Here is a 21635-nt window from a genome sequence, read left to right as displayed (position 1 = left end):
CAGAAGTCAGAGGTGTACAGGGTGAAGAGAAGAGGGGACAGCACAGTTCCCTGTGGTGCTCCTGTGCTGCTGACCACAGTGTCAGACGTGATGTCCTTCAGCCTGACAGACACAACTGAAAGTTCCATCTCTCCATCTCAGCTCCATAATAAAATACTGAGCAGGAAAACACAAAGAAGGAATTTCATATTTGGACATTGTTAGGTGTGGTATAACAAGGCCATTCATAGTCTTGGCGATGCATACAGAGAAAGAGGCTAATAGACACAAGTGACGCCTTTTATTTCATGGTATGGGAATAGCCTCGGGTGACTACTTTTCATGCACCACACAAAGTCTAGAAAGATGCTTTTCGCTGGCTTAACACCTGCTAAAAATGTGGTCACCACCAGGTGGAAACGCCATGTGCTAGTTGAATTGAATGAGACCCCCTCCGGCCCAATCTCTTTCTCTCCATCTGTTTATTTCTTTGATACTCTCAAGTTGAATTCTTCTTCTTCTTGATCTGATTCCCATGCTTGTTTGTTTTTTGGTTAATATGCCCTTATTTACCAACCTTTATCCCTGAAAACATCTGACTGTCTAAACCTCCTGAAAATCATGCATCTTAAAACTACGCCTCACATCAACAAGTTATGACAATCCAAACATTGCCATCCTTTTCAACTACGAGACCAGAGATTTCTTTCTAACTTGCCAATATTTCAGCGGCACAAACGCAGCCAGCAGAGGGCATCGTTACGTTTAGAAACGTTACGTTTAATAGTTGTCATTTTACACATTGCCAGTAAATTGGGTTTAAATGTATTTCTAAGGGGGGAATCGTATTCTTAGTCAGAGCTGTCTCTCTCCAATATTATCAGTCTGGCTTATTATTTGTACACTGCAGGAAATGTTAGTTCTGCCTATTATTTCTGCACAAATCTAGTTTTTTTTTTCTTGAAGCAGATGTTGAGTGAAATTAATTATCAGCTTTGAATTCGACAGATAGATTCCTTCCTCAGCTCCCTCTCTCAAATGTCTTTCCGTTCTTTCCCATCTCCATGCTTTGCAATGAAACCAATAAACACAGCCTACTATATTCAAACTACAGCAATAAAAAGAATACATAGTAAAGTATAGCCTATGCCGCTCTGGAAAATGTGAGCAATTGGAACATTTGAGATGCCTTCAAGGACTGTTGAAAAATACAAATTCACTCGCTGAACAACTATGTATGCTTAGGCCTGGACAGCATTACTGGAGCTTTAATAGTATACACGATGGGTGTCACCAACTTCAGTGTCCTGCTACCACGTGTCCCATCTGAATTCATAATCACCTTTGGCCTGAATTGAGCTCTTCTTTCCTTACAGTATTATTATTATTATTATTATTATTTTCTATACCGACCTTTTATCCTGCCTCTGCCTCTGCCACCGAAGAAAACGGGCTTTTCTTGGAATGAAAGAGCTGGTAAAACATTTGGCAATACATTTGAATTTTTATTAAGATACCGTGGCTCGTGATGGACGAGAGCCCGAGTTTCGGTTTGCACGTAAAGGCAGCATCTTTTAACCGCCCACACTGTTGCCGAACAGGAGCTGCGAAGAAGCAGCAGCCGGAGCGACAGACTGTGGGCTAAGTTTGTCCGCCCTGGCTTACCATCACGAGTCTACGGGTCTTTGTTTCTGTGATGAACAAGTACCTCCGCTTTCGCTTAAAATTCACACCCAAAGTAGAGGCGTTAGAAACGGTCAAGTGTGCTCGTGACATTTTGCATAGTTTGTAGCACAGACAGAGAAACAGGAAAGGAGAGAGGGAGGGAGAAGTGCGAGCGACTCCAAAGTTGACACTTCGCTGTCATGTTTGGTACTTGTTGAATAGGCTGTGTACAAACACAACACTGCAGTGTGTGCGTGGGCGGCTGCGTGCTGGGAACAGGTAGGGCTGCTGTTATTTTACTTTGTTCTGCAAGTGGCCTTCAAATTATGTTTACATTACATTCTAACCTTTAGTTAATGGCAACAGTAGCGTTGCTCCTGGTAGCCATTGATCTCAGCTAGTTAGTGAGTAATCAGCTCTGTGGGCGAATATTAGTGGGTTAATATCTGTTCAGTATGTTTATTACCAAATGTTTTATTTGAGGTTCGAGTTCACTATGGTTGTCTGGCGTGGAAACTCATTGCTTCTTAATTTTGCTGTATGTTAATTAAGAAACAATTTCTTTCTGTTGCCAGAGTCTTCTGTATCACCATGAGGCTTTAAGGGCACAGGGAGGACAGTGATGGCAGAGCTGGAGATTGACCAATCCAACCTTCCACGTGTCCAAGAAGGTAGGCTTATACACTCCCACACAGACCCAACTTTAGCAGCTATAGAAAGTTCAAGAGAAAAGCGGTTCTTTGTATGTCTGGAGAAAAGCTTTGTGTGTGTGCGTGTTTAGCCTCTATACATGCAGGTTAGAGATCATGGGCACTTACTGAGCTACAGACATGGAGCCCGTAAGAGTTTTTATTGACACTCTAGCTAAGAGCAGACTTGTTTACCCTTCTGTTTGAGAGAGAATGAGAGCGACCACTTTGTATCCTCTCATTTTTGTGTTATGACTAACTTAAATCAGTGCTCTGTATCTACATCGGATAAGAAGTGTCTTGTTGTGTGTTGTGGCTGATGCAGCAGACAGTGCAGATTTAAGTGCTGTGCTGCATGGTAACAGGAATAAAGCTGGTACTGAATTGTCTGTTAGGAAAGCTAAAAAACTCTAGTCTATTTATTGCAGTCAAATTGAATTGCTTTGTATGCAGTCACGAGAAAAAAATAAACACACAGTGATCTGATGATATTTCAATCAAGTTTAATAATTGTTCAAATGGACTAAGCATCTAAAAAGAACTGATCGTCTTTTATGAATCACTATCTAACAAAGGAAACGTGCGCATCATTAACGCTGTTCAAACAACTGAAGTATGAGCAGGGTTTTTCCCTGCAACAGGTTGGTCTGGCCTTTCACCAAAGGAAAATCACCAGGACAAAAATATTTTTAACCAGCATTTTCTAAGTAGGGGTTAGTTTGCCCAATCTTAAAAACAAAACCATTTTTAATTATTGCACGGCCAGAAATAACAAGCAAATGCAAGCATTATAAAAGGTAACAAAACCTCTTTGTCCAAGCTTTATTTGAACCAGTCATTTTTATGTGCGCAGTCAATCCCCCAAAAGGCTGAGCCTGGAAAAAACTTGATGAGGGTCCATGCACATGTCCAGCCAGCTTTAGGTTTATTAAGCTGGTTTCCCGTATAGAGTTTGGGACAGCAACCATACAGGAAAGACTAAAGCCAGGTAAAATAAGGCTGGAGTACAAAGTTGTTGTGTACAAAGGGTCATGTTGCATTGCTTTACAGAGATTGATCTCATGAGTGACAGAACTGGCATGCTGGATGCAGATAAGAGCAAAGAATGAGATAGCCGGGATATGTGAATCCATGGGAAAGAAAGGGGAATTCAGCTCAGATGAAGGTGCTCTGCAAAATACTCACAATTATGTGCTTGTTTTTTTTAGCTTGGTATAAATGGTGGGACAAAATTGAGCTTATTCATTGTTTGTCTTTGTTGTGTTGTAGCTGTCAGTCTACAACAATACATTTCAGCCCTTCTACAAACAGCTTTCTGCAAAATAGTTAAAAATGAAATCAGTGCATTATAATCGTTGTTGAGGTAGGATATATTCCTGTAACAAGCCTTAGCTACTCTATTCAGATCAAGTATTTTCTCTGCAGTACTTCCAAGCACTTTGCAACTGGTTCTGTAATGTGTGCCTTTCTCTTGTTTTGTATATATTTCTCCTGTTTGCTATTTATTTCTGCTGTCCACTATTTCATTTTTATTCCGGCACAGTTGATGCGGAGCACCAACAATTTTGTTGTGCATGTACAGCGACAATAAAGGGCTATTCTATTCTATTTTATTCTATTCTATTCTATTAAACTGGTAACAAAGTGTATAAATTGTCGGTTGAGCATATTCTTATTTGTAGTAACAGTAATATATGATAGCAAATATAAAACTCAAGATCCGAACTGGGTCAACAGCCCGATCTGAATTTGTCTTCAGAGTCATTTTAAGCTATAGATTGAAAATTATTCAGCACAATACATTTAAAATGTTTTAAACAAATATGAATTTATTGTCTAGCATATTCAGTATAGTTAGAGAAGCGTGTATATATGGAAAGCAGGAATGTGTATTGGCAAGAATATGGTGATACTATGCGTACCACGATACAAGCATAAATATATTTTAAACATGCCAATGTGGGTATTAAATATGAGCAGAAAGAAAAAAGCTAAGCAACGCCACAATATTGTCTCGGTGTTATTAAGATGCAGCGCTAAATTGATTTTTATCTGCTTGCATGTAAGTGTGGAAACATTCACAGGTTAGGAACTTGTAAGCTGTCACCTCAGTGAAGACACATTCTTTGGCATGTCCAAGCTAATGAATGGGATAGAAGTAGGTCTGCGAGTCTTTTTATCAAGGGAGATAATTCAGCACTCCACTCTTGTTTCCACACACAAAGGGCACACTGTGCAGCTTAGCATTTTTATGCTTTATTGAGCAGGGGCCAGTGCACAAACAAAGCCAGTAATAGCACCTATAAACTTGTCAATGAGGCAATTGCAGTATGTAAATCATCTGTCTGGTCACTGATTTTTTTTTCTTTATCCATTATCTTTTTTACCAGACAGACATTTTCTCTTTTTAGTTCTGCGATGGTTTACTTTGTGTTCTTTTGTGCATGCATATGCTTCCTTTTTCCTAAGAGCCAAAGTTTCCCTTGTCCCTTTCCACCTTCACTTTCCTCACCATTTAAGAGCCCCGGCAAAGTCAGCTTTCTTTGTTTCCACTGCACCCCTTATCAGTTCCTGTTTTTTCCCTCCTCTCCTGCTCCTGATATAGCCTGATGTGCTGAGGGAATGCAGCTCCCAGAGGAATTCCCCCCCCACCTCCCCCTCATTCCTAATTTCACTCTCACCAACTGACCCAGAGTCCCAATACCCTCACCTCTCTTTGTTCTCCCTGACAAACTGGTCTAGTTCAGGAGTTATTTGGCCCAGTATGCTGCGTTTATAGCACAACACAAAGATCTGTGGGATGGCCAGGCACTTCGTGGTGGAATCTTGTGCAGAAAAAGCAGTGAGGAGGAGAGCAGAACAGTCCAGAGAGGAAGGGAGCGAGAGGAGAGAGCATGTGGGCGGTCGGTGGGGGATTTTGGCTGAAAATAGAACCCTTGTCATTTCTCCTTTAGCCGGTTTCTTTGTTTGGCAGGCATTTGCAACTGCTGCTATCCAAGTAGCTGTGAAGATGAAAGTGAAATATCTCTGTCAGTGTTTGAGCGGCTGTTCCTGCGCGCTGGATCATAGACATGATCTGCATAATTTTGTTTTGGAAGATCGGCTGTTAGTGCGCTAATAAAAACACATTCACCTATGTGTTTCTGTATTATGAGTGAAGGTTGCAGTTGAAAAAAATGCATTTAAATGTATGGAAAACAGACTTTTCTATACGACTGTCTAGGCTTTAAGGTCATAGCCGTGGTAGGTTCTTGCTTAAAAATTGGATATTACAAAAGTCAAACTAGTGGGAAGTTCTGTGCTATACAGTGATGCTGACTCAGGCTTTTTTTTGTTTATTTTTTTTGCTTTTTTTACATTATGTTTTTGCTTTGTACTCTTTCTCACTCTCAGTGGATCTTATCCTTGTTTTTTCCAAATGTAGCATTAATTTTTTTTCCCTGCTGGATCTTTGATTCACTATCCTCTTAGAAAACAGACACAACCCCATTAAGGACCTTCATTAAGAAGCTTACAGTTGGATTGCCTGCAGTCACACTGAGCATATGTTTTTTGGGGGGGGGGAATGGTGGCTCTGAGTGTCTCACACCTTGTTTCACAAAACCTGTTTAGAAGTAACAATTGTGAAGTCTCTGTTTCCAACCCCTATAGCAGTGCTGTGGAAAAACAAGTTCGCCCACAATGCAGACACACCCACATGCACATCCATGCTCATGCCAGAGAAGACTGTCATTTCTTTCATTTTCCCCTCATTTTCCGCTTTGCTCTTCTTTCTTCGTTGGATTCGAAGAGTAAATTGTTTGGACTTGTCATTTTGTACCGTCGGATAAAATCAATCCTTCGACTTAAACCCTCCTCACCGGCAGACTGGACCCATAAGGGCAGGTTAGAGATCCATTTAGCGGATAGTCTCTTAAGCTCAGCGACAGGTGTAAGTGGTAATGCATGTCTGTTTTGGTAAAATTCTCAGTGTAGGCTCGTAGGGTCGTAAAGAGGCTCCCTTTGGGGCTTTGTGCTGTCTGGGTGATTTTCATGGCCTGTGACAGTTGAGCCTCTCTAGATTGAAACCTACTCCTCAGAGACTTCTTCTTAGCAGGTTGTTTTGTTTTTTTTAAGCAGTGTTTCAGGCATTTGGTTCGTGTTTTTTTTTTTTTTTTTTTTTTTTTACTGTCCTATTTTCAAACAAGGAAGAGCCTTTGATTGTTTATAAAACGTTGGATACAATTGTGTTTTGTATAAATGAAGAAAATTGTATTAAGCATTATAGGATTAGGCGTTAGTGGTCAAGATAAAGTTCAACAAAATGCGAGAGGAATGCATATTTAGATAGGTATGAGTTAGATATGAATGAATGTCTTGAAACATTCTTCAAGCTTGGAATGGATCAAACACCTGATGTTATATTTGTATTCACCTGCTGTCCTGTAATCCTAATATATCCCTATTAGAATGAATGTCGACGCCACCAATTTGTTGTCGTCATCAGTATTACCATCTAATACATCTCCAGATAGTAAGTACATTTCAGAGATCTTGGTCTGCCTTTTATTTAAAACCTTTTTTTTTTTTTTTTTTTTTTGGGTAAATGTGTACTTTATTTGTCTATACACCTTTAATAATAACACGCTGCTCTCCATTAAGCATCCTCAAGCAAGTGGCAACCTGACCCCTGAACAATCCAGTGCAATTTAACACAACAGCCCTGGCACAAATTCTTTTTTTTTCTTTTTTTTTTATACCCGCTCATATTAATAATTTTTTGTTGACAGTTATGTGTTTATTTTGAGGCTGTGGTTAAAGGTAAAATTTTCCTGGACATCTGTCCATCCACTTATTCAACTTATGGTCACAGCTGCCTGGGTACAGACTTTACCAATCTGTCACAGGGCTAGAAGGAAGAGCATTAGAAGTGTCTCTCAGTCTAAAAACTTACAAGCATCAGAAATTGAGTAGCTTTGATAGTATGTAAGCTCATGCTGGTGTACCCAATTGTCCAAGCAGTATATATCACTACTAGGTTTTCCTGAAAGTTTAGAAATATTATCTGTCTATATATCCTAAAAAAGGCTAAAAGAATAATAAATAAAAAACAAACAAACAACAATATCAATGTAAAATGTGTTATAGCCTGCATATAAATTTTAAGCTTTCACAAGCTAATCAGGTTATCTTAAACAACTGAAAGCTTGTGTGCAACATTTGTGGAGCCATTGTCTCCACAACCGTTACACAGCCCGCTGTGTTGGGCTCAGTGGATGGATTAGCAGAAGGACAGGTGTTTTTAATTGGCCCAGTCTCTGGCTCAGCATGAAAGGTTTTCAGCAGTGAGCTAAATCTCCTCTTAGACACTGTCCTCTGTCGTTCTTTTGCTATTTAGAAGCCTCCATTGTACGAAAAAGCAACTCTCTGGGTTCCCTGATGAAAATCTATTAGGTAGCTAAGCGGTTTTGGCGGGGTCACTGTAAGCTGTGTGAGTGGAGAAATGGAAGAGTTGGAGAAACATCTAAGCCACAATGCTGCTGTCTGTGTTCATTTTCTCCTGAGTAACGTTCGAGTTTGTTTGACAGATCTTTAAACACAGATAAGAAGCTACTGTGCCTCATTAAGGACTACTGTAAGCACTTAATATGTTTATAGTTTAGAATAACAATTGTATAATTATTTCTTATGTTATTGAGTCTATGTTAAAGTGCTAGTGTTTGCAGCATTCTCTGGTGAGAGTTCACTAATGCCATGAAACTGATATATTTTATTGCCATATCTAGCAGCAGGTGGCCAGACTATTGGATCACAGGATATGAAAGACTTGTGGCTTGATATGGAGTACCAGACAGAGTTGGAATACAGCAAGCTTGTAGTTAAAGCCTTTGGATTTATGTCAGCCTTACAGCTTTCATTCGACACACTGTACATTTGTACCATCTGCAATAACTTAAAGGTTTGCAGTCAGCTGCTCTTAAACTTTGCATATTCATTTGGTAGGCATAGTGAGCACATAAGTGAAAGAAAAGCATGCATCTCGGCATCTCTTAGCATCCTTTTAACAATGAGCGAATGACTATGTGTGTTGTACTGCTGTTACTGTTAAAAGCTGCTCACACACACGTGTAGCACATGAGCATCGCTCAGGACGGTGGAGCTGCTATTTTGCTCTAAAAGTCTGTGACTGCTAATTTTGGGCACTTGAATCTTTCTCTGAAATGCAGCTACCCTGCTATAAACATTTTATAAGATCCTTTCATGTATTTAACAGTGATGCCAGAGTGGTGGACGGTTGCTTTTTCCAGTTTAAAGGGACACTCTTCTGCTTTTGTCTGTGTCGTGTAAACATCCATCATAACACACAGCACTTGTATCCTATTGTTTCCCTTTGGACAGACTGTTGGACCAAAAGCAGCACAGTTCATCCAAAGGCTTAGCTTTTGTTTTTCGATGGAGCCATTGACATCCATTCCTGACTGCTGTCGGTTTTCTGTTGTTTTAGTAATCGTCAGCCTCTGAGAACTCCTCACTTTATTAAACACTTGTATCCCACCCCTTCATTCATTTGTGAGCACTTTGTAACTGTTTGTAAATGTTGCTGTTGTCTATTGTTTCAGTGTGCCAGTGTTTTGCTGTGCTGGAGGATGGAGCGCTGGCACACAACCTGCAAGAGCAGGAGAGTAAGTACAAAGTTAAGCAGCTATTTGACAGCTGCATACTGTGCAAGCGTCTACTAACTTCTATTATGTGAGCTGCACTCCATTCTGTCTCAGTGAACCACCACTGTATGTTGGGTTCATCTTTTCCTGAAGTATTCACAACCGCAGTGTTATGCTGCAGACTTGCCAAGGACTTTAGAATTGCACTGGTGTGCCAAATAATGCAATCCAAAACAACAGCTCCCTCGAGTATTTTAATTACGCAACCAAAATTTTATGAACACTTTTCAATAAGTGGCAACTCTCGCACAGATGTATATGTACTACATAACATATACATATGTATTTCCATGAAAGCCCTTTTGGTTGCTGCTGTGGTGTCTCTGTACATCTTTGTAAAAAAAAAAAAAAGCCATACAATTTGGTATGTATTTTTAAGATTCCTCGAAAGTGTCATCACTGAAGAGCTGACATGCAGCAAACCATGTTTCAGATAATCAAAACATTCATAATGATTTAAAATGAAAACAGATTTAAAGTTCAAATGCAATATAGTAAATATTAATTCATATGTAATAGATCAAATACGGTCCCTTTTGATACTTGCATTGCACGTTGCCTTACTATCTCCCCTTTTCTCTGCCTTGCACTTACAGTCGAGCAATACTATACCACCAACATTCTGAAGAACCAGCTTGTGCAGAATGACATCCGTGTAGCTAAGAAGCTGCAGGATGAAGAGGAGGAGCAGCAGGCCCAGCAGAGTGCCCTTCAGAGACAGGCCTCCAGACAACTGTAGGTGACTCCTCAAAGCACACTCCTGCAATAACCACACTGTGCTACATGCAACCCTTACGCTACTGCATGGAAATTTATTGCACAAATTTATGTCTTCTTTTACTTTGCTGCATGTTATGTTGATTATTGTATCCATAAATCACAAATATGAGAAGTAATTTTCTTCTGCAACTGCTTTGTAGAGAGGAGCAGGACTTTGAGTACGCCCGTGTGATTCAGGAAGAACTCCAGAGATGTGCTGAGGAGGCTCAGAGGAGGGAGCTGGATGATGAGGTGAGCTTTTACTCACATCTCTTTGCTTACATAGCATATTTTATTACCAACCTGTGCATAAATTATTTTTTTTAAAAAGCAATGTGTATTTAATCTTCTTTTACAGTACCCAACATTCAAAAAAATAAATCTACCTTTATGGAGATAAGAAGAGTCTGGTTGGACCCCTTTGAAATGAGATGATGCATACATCTCAAAGGGTTTACCCAAATATTGGAACTTTATCATAACCTTAAATGGGTTATTTACCTTAGCACCCATGCTCGCTATAGCCTAGGTTAACTGGGGAGCTTAACCATGACCTGTCATGCATTTAACCAAATAGGGAGAAACCTGTTAGGTTTGGTAACTTTGAACATATTTGATTTTTAAAAAATCTTATCTTTAGCTCAGTTGACTTTGATGGAAAGTGTACTAGTGTTATAATACTACATGGCTGGTAAGCTCATCTTACTATAATATACAAAATCTCTCTCTGTCTTTCTGCATGTTCATTTTTTATGTGTGTGTGACCGCCAACACCTCCCTAGATGATCAGGAGAGCATCCAAACTTGGCACACAGGTACATCTTAGGCCCATGAAGGTTCTTATGTATATCAGATATTGTGATGTTGTAACTAGCAACGGGATAAAATAATCTGTTTTCAGCATTACTGTCCCTATAACACTTTATGAAAGTATTTTATCATTTTTATGATAGTTTTCATGACAGTAGTATCTAATTTATATCCACAAATTTTCAGTTATATTTATCCTGATGTCATCATAATATCATAACCTGCTAATGTTCTAAAAGAACCTGTTTTTTTTACCTATTTTCTGTTATTTCAGTTTCAAAATAATTATATCTCATTCATATACATAAAAGCTGAATTATACATGATCTATCGTGTCTTCATGTTGCCTAGTAATCAATCAGCAGTAGGCTAAAATTACCCTTTTTTGCATTTATGCACCTTCAACGCCTTATAATATCATCATTTTAATGTCACAGCGCACACAGGTCAAACAATACAGTAGCATGAGCATGCATTTGTATTTTAAATGTATTTCTTAATGTGTATCTCTTTCTTGTGCAAATCTATAGTTTTAAAGTCAAGTCTAGTCAAGTTCAAACCACTATAGACTATTCTAGAAGATATAGACGTGATCCTTGAATGAAAGATGTGCAAAGTAGAAAATCAGTTTTCCTCTACCAGCCACTCATTTTTGTCATTTTTAATTTAAAAGCTCCATGGTATTAACTCAGAACTGAACGGTTCCCCTGATAATAAGATAAAAAATCTTGACAGCAAACTTTGCAAAGTAAAATATTGTGAGGGATTTGTTCCTGAAAGAGGAACAAATCCTTTCCCATGGGCATCAAGTTGCTGGCAGTAACCAGAGCAGAACAGGATACTGTATGAACAAGTTTACCTTCAGCACAAACTAATACTTGGAGAGATACTCGTTTCCCGTCTGTCCTTGGAAGTATGAGCATTTCTTTCTTTTGTTAAAAGGGATAGCACAAATATATTTTGTAACTTTTTTTGTATGATATGCATACAAACTTACAAAACAATGTGGAAAAAAATCAGGTGAAAAGTAAGGAAAAATCATTTTTTTATAGGATTTAGTGATGGTAAAAGGTAAATTAATACCACTGGCATTCCCCTTTTAAAGTCAGTGAATTCACACACAGCACAGGGACTCATAGGCATTTATGGCACTTAGGATGTATTTATATATCATTTAATTATGCGCCTGTTACAGGGAGTATCATATGGCTCATTCTGCTCACACTTAGGACTAACTGAGTAAATAATGAATCCCACTGGCAGCAAAGTGCTGCTCTGGGCCTCGGGTGTATCCATCGCTCCAAAAGAGGGCTTTAAAAGCACGGTCAGCTGTTTAGCACAGTCGTTCAAGCGATGATGGCTCAAGCAGTTTCACCGGTGCTTAGCTCCAGACATGGACCAGCAAGCGCTTTATCCAGAATGCATTCATATGTGCGCATTTAGTCATGCAAAACTTGCACACTGTCGTATTCTCAATTTTGTTGTTTAATATTTTAATCTCTAAATAAATCATTTAGATTCTAATAAGCTCTATTACAGAATGATGGCTTGAATGTTTTAGCCCCATTAGCTCTATGTATAGGAATATTACTTCTGACTGCAAATATTTCAACAGAAATGTATTGCTATGAAACTTTGTACTTACATTTATGATCTTGGGAAAAAGAAACCTATGACATCAGCGATCTCCTGATCATTTCGTTAGCGTTGCCATGAAATTAACAACTAACTAATACTATGATCAAGTTCAGTTCCTTAGTTTATCAACTGATATTTGCAAAATTAGTGCCATGTCTATTATCCATAGCTGCACTTTGCTTTTAGTGCTTATTAGTTTAACAAATTATGCATTTTATGACGTGTCGATGTGAACTCGATAGCATGATGACATTATCATTTAGATGAATCACTATTTGACCTGAGTATAGCCTCAAAGATGTACAAGGTGTATCTGTTCATAAAATACGGTATTATGCAAAAGGCTCGACCCTCATTTCTTTACATTTTCCTGGGAAATAGATGCTGCAATTTAAGCATATTTTTGAAATGCAGTGTATAAGGCAAAAACAGATTTTGTGCAGTTTTAAGAAGCTTAAAAGTCAGTTTTTGGTATGACCACCTTTTCTTCAACACATCCTTAACTCTCTTAGGCGAGCTTTCTTGTAATTTCTGTAAGTAGTCTTCAGGAATAGTTCTCCATTGAAGGACATTTAAAGCCCTTCTTTGGATGTTGGCTTCCTCTTGTTCCGTTTTCTGCCACAATGTTTTAATAATGTTGAGATCTGGGTTCTGAGACGCTATTGTCTGTTTTTCAATCTAGCTATGCTTTTATGCACTGTGATTGGCATCAGTGTCATGATTTAAAAAAAAAAAAAAAAAAAGCTATTCCCATTCAGATGCTTTCCAGATGGTGTTGCATGCTGGATCAAAAACGAACAGTAATTTTCTGCATTCATAATTACATCAAAACTCTAACCATGACAGCGCATCCACTGTGTTTTAGACACTGTAGACACTCACTGTTATCCTTCTGTCCTGATCTCCTGTAGAACCAAAATATTAAGATTTGGTTTATCTCTCCATAGGACTTCCTGCCACTCATTTTATTTTAGTCTAGTTCTTGTGTAATTTGGCATTCTTAAGCCTTTTCCCTTTCTTTATGAATGGCTTTTTGACAGCCACGCTTCCACTGAGACCATTTCTAGGTGGCCTCAGTGAACACTACACAGATCAACTGAAGGGCCATGCATCGAAGTCATGTGTCAGGTTTTTGCTGGATTTTTTTCCCCCTATTTCTTGAAGACATGTCTTTTAGCTTTTCAGATCAAAGTAGCAGATGTGTAACTTCTCTTGTCTCCACTTTAGTTTTCTCAGTGTGTTTTTTTTAAGGACACTTTGCACACCATCCCAAGATACTCCGTGCCCTTGGTAATCAGTACAAAAATATTATTTTATGCTGTCAAACTTTGTTATCTTTGACATTTTTTTATTATGCTAACAAAATGGCAACAGTTGATGTGTTTTTGTGACAGGCTGCTAGTAACAAAGTGCCTAAAGATTCAAATTAAAATAAGCTCTTTATTCCTCCCTTCACATTGGTCTCTTTTTTATGCTTCAGTGATTTACAAGTAAATGTTAAATGGCTTAACAAACAAAAAACATTCCTCTGAAATTGCTCGTGTGAAGTTTGTCTCCTTAGACACAAGCTATAAAAGAAATCAGCCGTGGCTCAAGATGCTTACACAGTGCTGTACATCTAGTTTTAATATAAACAAACATGAGCATGACCATCTGGTTACAAATCCAAGTTTGCAATATAAATATAATGCTTGGATAGCTGTTTTTACATGTATCTATCTCCTGTTTATGGTATGGAAGTGAACCTCTACAGAGCTGTAAATACAAAAACAATTCATCTTGCAGCCAAAACATGGTTGTCCAACCAGATGGTTCTCATCAATCACCACTCCCACGGTGTTTGAATGTTCACACACAAGGCAAATCCTGCCCTCCTCAATGATGCTGTCTTGATGCATTTTGTATAACTTGCTTTACCAAAAAGAAATTCATCTGATTCTTTGAATAACATGAATGGTGTCACTGAGGAACGAGAAGTCTATTGTGCTGGAAAAAGTCATCGACTCAGCCATGAAAACTCTCCAGCTGGCCTGGTTGTCTGTTTCACATGGCTACTACAGCAAAATATTTTCTCTACATGGCAGTTTCCTTTTTGGAGAAGGCTGTGTACAAAAGCTCCTTGTTTGGAGGGTGTGAGGTCATAGAGGGCTATAAAATTCCTTGATCATCATAAAGGGGTTGGGTTTGAACTCTGTGGTTTACACTTTACATTAAATGTAAACCCTAGTTTACTTTTTTGGCTCTGCAGTATTTTCTTTTTATGAGTGTTGACGTGGGGATCAAATGATGGACTATTAGCGCACACGTTAGCTTGCTTTCCATAATGACGGGGAGATCAGAGGTGTTGATTAAATATTTGCCTCCCTGTAGATCGTGTCTTTAATTAAGGAACAGAAGGCATCAGGCTGTGCACTTTTAAATGCCAGATCCCTGTGGCACTGCACGCCTAACCTGCCATGGCAAGCTGCTGATTGTCTGCTGATGCTGGCAAAGTGGCTCACACAAATGTCCTGATTGCAAGGCAAAAGCAGCTGTGCTTGCTTTTGCTTATGATTTATGTTGTAAATGCTGCCCACTGAGGGAAATCTCATAGAATTCACTGGTTGAATTTTGATGATTTATTGGTAGCACAAAAAAGTAGCACTCAGATACATTGAAGCTGGACCGTAGAGACACACAGCTGCTCTGGTAAGACCAGACAATCCCCTGTGACAGTGTTACTTTAAGTGGAGCAGTGGCATTGATCTGCTTCTGCTGTAAAAGTTTACTTTTTCTTAATTTTTTCTTACAGGTTCTATTCAGTCAGAGTTCTAAATCCTGTGGTGTCTCTGGCCACCCAGAACAGAATTAGTTAAATGACCGCTATTAAGATGTCACATCACCTCACAGCAGTATCAGATCCCCCAACATAACTCTGCATGTCCAATGTAGAAAGATTCCTGTCTTCATGTAAAAATGTGGTCTAAGGTTTTGGTCCATTTTGGTTGTTACCTCACCAATGAGAGCAAATCTAAAGGAGCTGCGCGAGTTTAAAGAGTGGTGTGAGGTTTAAACCGACGAAGGAATATCTGGAGCCCAAGACAGCTCTCTGCTACATTATGAACAAAAGCAAAATCATCCATATGGGATATATTAATTCATGGATAAGATTTTCCTTCATTGTCAAATTGCAGCTGTTGATTTTATCTATGTTATATTGCCCTCTGTTGGTGGAAAAGGGTACAATGTATGTGGAGCCTCATTCTTGCAGTTATGTCGACTCATAGTTCCACATCAGTGTAACCCGACCATTTACAGTGTCATTCTTTTAATCGGGGAAGCTCAGTTTTTTGTTTTTTGTTTTATAATTTAGTCTTTTATTTGCTCTTGGTTTTTTTTTTTTTTGGTTTTTTTACTATGTCATACACTAAAAGATTCTGTCATTCTTCACATTATTTTATAGAAATGCCTTACATGTTGTTGGTGAATCTTGTTGAAAACTAAACTGGAAAATAGAAAAATATCTTTGATTAAGTGCTTATTTGATGGAAGAGATCATTTTATCTGCTGAAAGTCATATTTGTGTACACACTGGCCTTGTTTCCACAGGAAATTGCCAAACGGTTGCAAGAAGAGGAAGAGGAGAGTATCAGGAGACGAAGTAGAGGGTCAGGGAGCCATAGTGAAGGTAAAGCTTTATTATATATAGTTATGAAGGTTATTTAGAAATTTTCACATTGTTTAAATAAAATGTTTTGGGGTTTTTGGATATTTTTAGTGGTTTGCAGAAGGCTTTGTTATACTATAGGACACAACCTGGCATTATTTAGCTTCTTACTAAACATTCTTGGCTCTGCTTGTGATCATTACTGCAGCTGCAGATACTACAAGGCCATGAACAAAAAAGTTGCTCATTTGTTCATGAATATCTTCATGTTTTTTTTTGTTCTAACTTGCTCTCATGTTTGTTTTGATATTGTCTTTAACGCATGGAATTACATTTTCAGCATTTGCAGGGCTCATTCTTGTACGTAAATGCATGGAAATATGTCAGTTATATTTCATCCATTTATACTAATTGTAGATTTTATTGCTGTGTTACCTCATCATTAATAATAATCACTAACAGACTCACCCACCCACCCTTTTTTGTTTGCATGTTTGGCATTACCAAAGGCAGCACGAGTGACCCTGCACTGCTATCCCTACAACAGCACACACACAACAGCGTTTGCCAGGGGGAAGAGCAGTACCCTAGCACCACCACCAGGTGGCGATCCTCTACTTCTCACTCAGACATAACTGGGCCTCAGACTAACTCCCCAAGGGGGTTAGCAGCTCAGAAAAATACAACTTCATGGTCAAATCAAGGACACCCCAATTCCATTAGGCAAATTAGGAGTGAATTGAGAGAGCCTTTGAGTGAAAATTCAGATGACTCGGACACTGTTTTCTCTGAACAGCTCTCTGTTTGGTCCCAGAGGCTGAATGAAAGATTCAACACTGCACCTGCTCGACAGCGGGCATCTTTACATCAGCCACAAGAGAGAAATTGCAGAAGAGTTTACTCTCGTAGAACATTCTCAGACGAGTTCAGGGAGGAGAGAGAAGAGTGGGACGAGGACTTTTATGAAAATGGTGATCTGAATGAAGGGAGGCCTAGGAATCAGGATAAAGAGAGGAAGTACAGAGATGAGTATGATATCAGAGGTCAGGATCCAGGCTCTCAGTTCGTCGAGTTTAGAGAAAAGCGACGCAGTCACAGTGAATCTGTTCGGCTGCATGACAGGGATACACACAGCAACAGAGACTTTGCAAAGACCTGGAGCTACAAGGACAGCCCTGACAAACACGTCCGTTTTCGAGATGATAAGAGGAGCTCTCGCAGGGAGCAGAGTGCAAGCAGCCAAGTGTGGAAGATGCTGGCCCGTGTCCTCAAAGAGAGGGGTGTGCCTGTGAAGCTTGGTGGCAATGGGGCGCCACTGCAAATAAGGCCTCAAAGCAGAGACAGCCAGGTGTTTCATGGGAGTGAGGTCTCCTGCGGCGACTCCCAACCACATCAGAGAGCCTTCCACAGAGCTGCTTCCACGAGGCACAGTTTCCATGGAGATATTAGGGAGAGAAAGAGATTGTCATACCGAGAGAACAGTGGGAGAGATCACAGAGAAGACCGAGACAGGCATCATGATAATGGAGAGATTTATGAGATTAGGAGAAGGGACTCAGACCTTTCTAAAAGAGAAAGACAAGGCAGTAGAAGGTGGAGTAACAATGATGAGAGGGGAGAGAGGAATGTAAATAATTATAGAGTCAGGAGGGCAGCAAGCGAGCGGAGGCATTTACACAGGACCGCAGAAGAAAGCTTAAGCTCAGAGGAGGAGCAAGACGTGGAGAGGAGAGTAAATGTACCCCGCCGAAGAGCCCCAGGACGTAGCCAAAGTCTCAGCACCAGCAGCAGGGCTTCAACCAGGGATAGGTCAAGGCGCACAGCAGCAGGTAACACTTAGACCTGCAGCCAACTCTAATCTGCAGAGGGAAAGCTTCCAGCATGGTGCTGTCCCTCTCTGTGTACATCTGCTCCTCTCATCTTCCCTTAATCATCCCCTTATCTGGACTTGGGCTTTAGTGGTGTCTTGATTCCTTAATGAAGTGAGACGTTTCCCTGTTTCATATCTACAAAATCAGTGGTCTAAAATAGTCTTTGCTTTGTACTTTAATTCTCTACTTTTCCTTCTTCTAATTCTTTTTTTTTTTTCATCTTGAGGGTTGTAAGATAATTAATTCCAGGGAGTTGCTTTCATTTTGCATCTTTTCATCTTGTGCTGTCATTTCAAATGTCATTGTAAATAACCTTTCCCCGACTCTTTCAGTAAACTTGAATGATTAATGGGTGATGTTTTTTTTTTGTTTGTTTTTTTTAACAAATCATGTGCTCATCATCATCACAGTTGCTCAATTTTCTGTGAATTTGACACTGTCAAACTTCATCTTTAGGAGCACCACTTCAACCAGAGCTGAGTGAAACTAATCTGAGCCTGGGGGAGCTGCAGCAGGTTTTAGAAGATGAAGAACTGGCCCTCAAGCTACAGGAGGAAGAGGAAAAGCTGTTTGGGAGGGTAACTGATCCAAGAATTTAACATGAAACACTGTAGTTTAGAAGGTTAGCAGAAAAACGGAAGTTTGGTTTGTTGATCTGAACATTTACTTTCTGTTTCCTCACAGAACTCTCAGCCATCTCAACGTTGTCCTTATCCAGACGGGGACTTCAGAGTAGCACAAGTGGCACAGGATGAGGTGGAATGATAAACTGACATGTCATCAGTATCCGTTTATTTAACATCCAACTGATTAGTAAGATCATGCCTTTTTTTGTGTAGGAAATTGCACGATTCATGCAGAAACAAGAAATTAAATCAAAGCGTAGATCTCGTGAGCTGGAAGGACCTGAGTCTTGGCGTGAGCATAGGGCGATGATAAATCATCATGACAGACGAGCTGCAAGAGAGAGACAGGTTTGTTTGAACATGTGGTTAGGAATTCAAGACAAAGACAAACATATACACAGACCTGTTATGCATATGTGTGAAAGGTCTTTATTGGGTGTTTCTGCCAGCAGAGGTTTTAAACAAGCTGAGAAACCTCTTTGTTCATTTCAGGTCCAACGAGAGAGACTTGACTCAGAGGGCCTTCCTTCCCCGACTGAGGACTGCTCTCCAGAGAACCTTCCGCCAAGTCCCACCACCACTACACCGTAATTAACAAGTTAAATCTCTTAATTAAAGCTGTATGTCTGATATTTCAAAAATATGGTGACTTATAGCTGCTACATTTATAGATCAGCCCAGCAGATTAGAAACATTGCAGAGGAATTGGATCCAACCTTCCAGGCGAGGAGGCAAGGCACAATGAGCCTCCAAATGGGACAAATGGGTATTTGAACTGAACTGAAATAAAACCACTGTTGAAACTGTTGAAACAATAACTTGACAGTTCCTTTTCCTCCATTGTAGGTCCAGCTACTCAGCCCCTTCCTGTGCCACAGTCAGGTCTAAATGAAATGCTTGAGGAGCCTACATTTATTCCGCCAACAAAGCGTCAAACAGACAAATCAGGACGAAGTAAATCCAAAGAGAAGAAGGAGAACTGCAAGCAACAGTGATCTCCAACACTGTGTTCTGCTGTAGGCCATACACCGTTTCTTTTATAACACTTAATCAGTTCAGCTAGAGTTCTCATTGCTTATTATTTTAGGGTTAAAACCGACACGAATAGCATTCACTCAGCTGCCCCTACTAGCACTTTTTTTTTAGAGCAGTGGAATAAGGAGACTTTTTAGATTCTCGATTAAGTGAGTAAAGACAACATTTTAAAATCATGGCTTTTATAAATGCTAAAGGGAAATGTTGGGTTTGTTATTGTATTGTATTTTATATGTAGTTAACCAGTATACTGTCAGCTGGATCTCTCAGTCCTCCCCAAGTTGTGCCTACACTTTATTTACATTACAAATACACTAAACCAGGGCTGCCCAATCCCAGTCCTCAAGAGCTACTATCCTGCAGCTTTTAGATGCATCCCTACTCCAACACAGCTGAATCAACTGGTTTGATTACCTCTTCAGCATGCCATCATGTTTGGCAAAGGCCTGATAACAAGCCATTCATTTGATTTTGGTGTGTGGGAACAAGGATGCATCTAAAAGCTGCAGGACGGTAGCTCTCGAGGACCGGGATTGGGCACCCCTGCACTAAACCATCCAAGTAGACTTCTATGTTCTGCCACCTAGTATATAACTTCATCCCATTGTCTAAATCAGAATCAGAATACTTTAATAATCTCTAAAGAAATTATGTCTAAACTAGGTATAATGTGGGAAAAATAATTATTTGAACCCATGGTGAATTTGTAAGTTTGCTCACTTATGAAGATATGAACAGTTTTTATTTTATGGTAATTTTATTTTAATGGAGTGAAACAAAATATTAACAAAAATCCAGAAAAAACACATTATATAAAAGTTATAAAATGCTTTGCAACTTGAAGCTTCAGTTCCCTCCACAGATTGGATTGAGGTCTGGAGACTTGTTAGGCCACTCCATGACCTTAATATGCTTCTTCTTTAACCACCCCTTTGTTGCCTTGGCGAAATGTTTTGAGTGCTTGTCAAATTGATAGATCCATTCACAACCCCTCTTCAGTGTTCTAGCTGAGGGAAAGAGGTTCCCATCCAAAACCTTCACAGTACTTGGCCCTGTCCATTTCCCTGTTATTGCAGTCAAGTTGTCTGTACGTTTAGCAGGAAAACAGCCCCAAAGCATAATATTTACACCTCCATACTTGTTGTAAGTATGGTGTTCTTTGGATCACACTCAGTTTCTTTACCTCCAAACACAGTAGGTCAAGTTGATGCCAAAGAATTTGATTTTGGCTTCATCTGACCGCAGCGCTTTCTCCCATGTCATTTTATTCCACTTCTGAATAGTCGCACAACTGTTTTTACCTTCTCACTAAGCTTCTTGCTGATAGTCTTGTAGTCCATTCCAGCCTTGTGTTAGGTCTACAGTCTGGTCAGTAACTTCCTCTGACAGCTCTTTGGTCTTGTCCATGGTGGTGAAAACTTTGAAATTGATTCTGTGGACAGGTTTGTTTTATACACATCAGATTGCCAGTGTCTGTAATTGATTGACGGATTGTAATTGCCTGTATGTGAAGGGATATAGGCAATCTGTGGGAGCCAGAATTCTGGATTGGTTGTAAAGGATCAACCGATCCTCTGTATTTTTGGTTGAGATTCTGTCGCTCTCCATTAAAATGAAGCTACCATAAAAATTAGAGACTGTTAATTTCCTCTTAAGTGAGTAAATGTACAAATTCAGCAGGGCATCAAATAATTATTTCCTCCACTCTATTTCTTGGGGGAATCTCCAGAAGCATGTGAACGTTAATCTTTACAAAGAAATAGTGACAAAGTAATCTTGTTTCAAAGCAGTTCTTGTCATGTTTGCTGTTATCCAACGACAATCAAACTAACTTTGTTTACTTTTTATAGATGGAAATCCCAGAAGTTGTAAAACTGGATCACATTAACATAGTGGTAGTGAAAGAAGTCAAAATTAAATGTAATTATTTCCCACTCGAACGAGGAAGTTCATTATACTCTTGCTGACGGCTCATGGAATAAATAAAACTATAGCTCTATGCTATAGCTACATGAAGCTTAGCTGCTACTATTACCTTTTGGAGCTTACAACTACATTTCGCAATCTCTGAAATCCAACACCAAAGACAGACTTTGAACTAAAACACTTGCATGTTTTACCAGGTCACTTTAACACTATTCCTAATGCCAAACAGGAATCTAACAGAAGTGACTGGAAATAATTTTGATGCATGTATTACTATTTATTGGTCTCTC

The 21635-nt window shown here is 39.4% G+C and overlaps 1 protein-coding gene across 7 annotated transcripts; it reads left to right on the top strand.

Annotated features, from left to right (window-relative positions):
- The first annotated feature begins 1556 nt into the window (after nucleotides 1–1556).
- On the top strand, nucleotides 1557–19818 carry ccdc187 (coiled-coil domain containing 187). Of its 7 annotated transcripts, none has more exons than XM_005930724.2 (14): nucleotides 1557–1923; nucleotides 2220–2315; nucleotides 8933–8995; nucleotides 9631–9769; nucleotides 9955–10045; nucleotides 10576–10608; nucleotides 15830–15908; nucleotides 16397–17716; nucleotides 18215–18336; nucleotides 18443–18514; nucleotides 18598–18732; nucleotides 18877–18971; nucleotides 19056–19150; nucleotides 19231–19817. In XM_005930724.2, exons 2-14 carry the CDS (start codon nucleotides 2267–2269, stop codon nucleotides 19377–19379), a joined length of 2442 nt encoding a protein of 813 aa, XP_005930786.1. In that variant the 5' UTR covers nucleotides 1557–1923; nucleotides 2220–2266; the 3' UTR covers nucleotides 19380–19817. The 7 variants fall into 7 exon arrangements, with proteins under 7 accessions (XP_005930786.1, XP_005930788.1, XP_005930787.1 ...); XM_005930722.3 differs by lacking the exons at nucleotides 1557–1923; nucleotides 2220–2315 and adding exons at nucleotides 2322–6218; nucleotides 6782–6846 and having other exon boundaries at nucleotides 19231–19818; XM_005930726.2 differs by lacking the exon at nucleotides 8933–8995 and having other exon boundaries at nucleotides 19231–19818.
- The last annotated feature ends 1817 nt before the right edge of the window (nucleotides 19819–21635 follow it).

The sequence above is a fragment of the Haplochromis burtoni genome, unplaced genomic scaffold (genome assembly GCF_018398535.1).
Source record: "Haplochromis burtoni strain Fernald_Lab_line unplaced genomic scaffold, NCSU_Asbu1 Contig_134, whole genome shotgun sequence".
Taxonomy (NCBI): domain Eukaryota; kingdom Metazoa; phylum Chordata; class Actinopteri; order Cichliformes; family Cichlidae; genus Haplochromis; species Haplochromis burtoni.
This window is presented reverse-complemented; position numbering and strand designations above follow the sequence as displayed.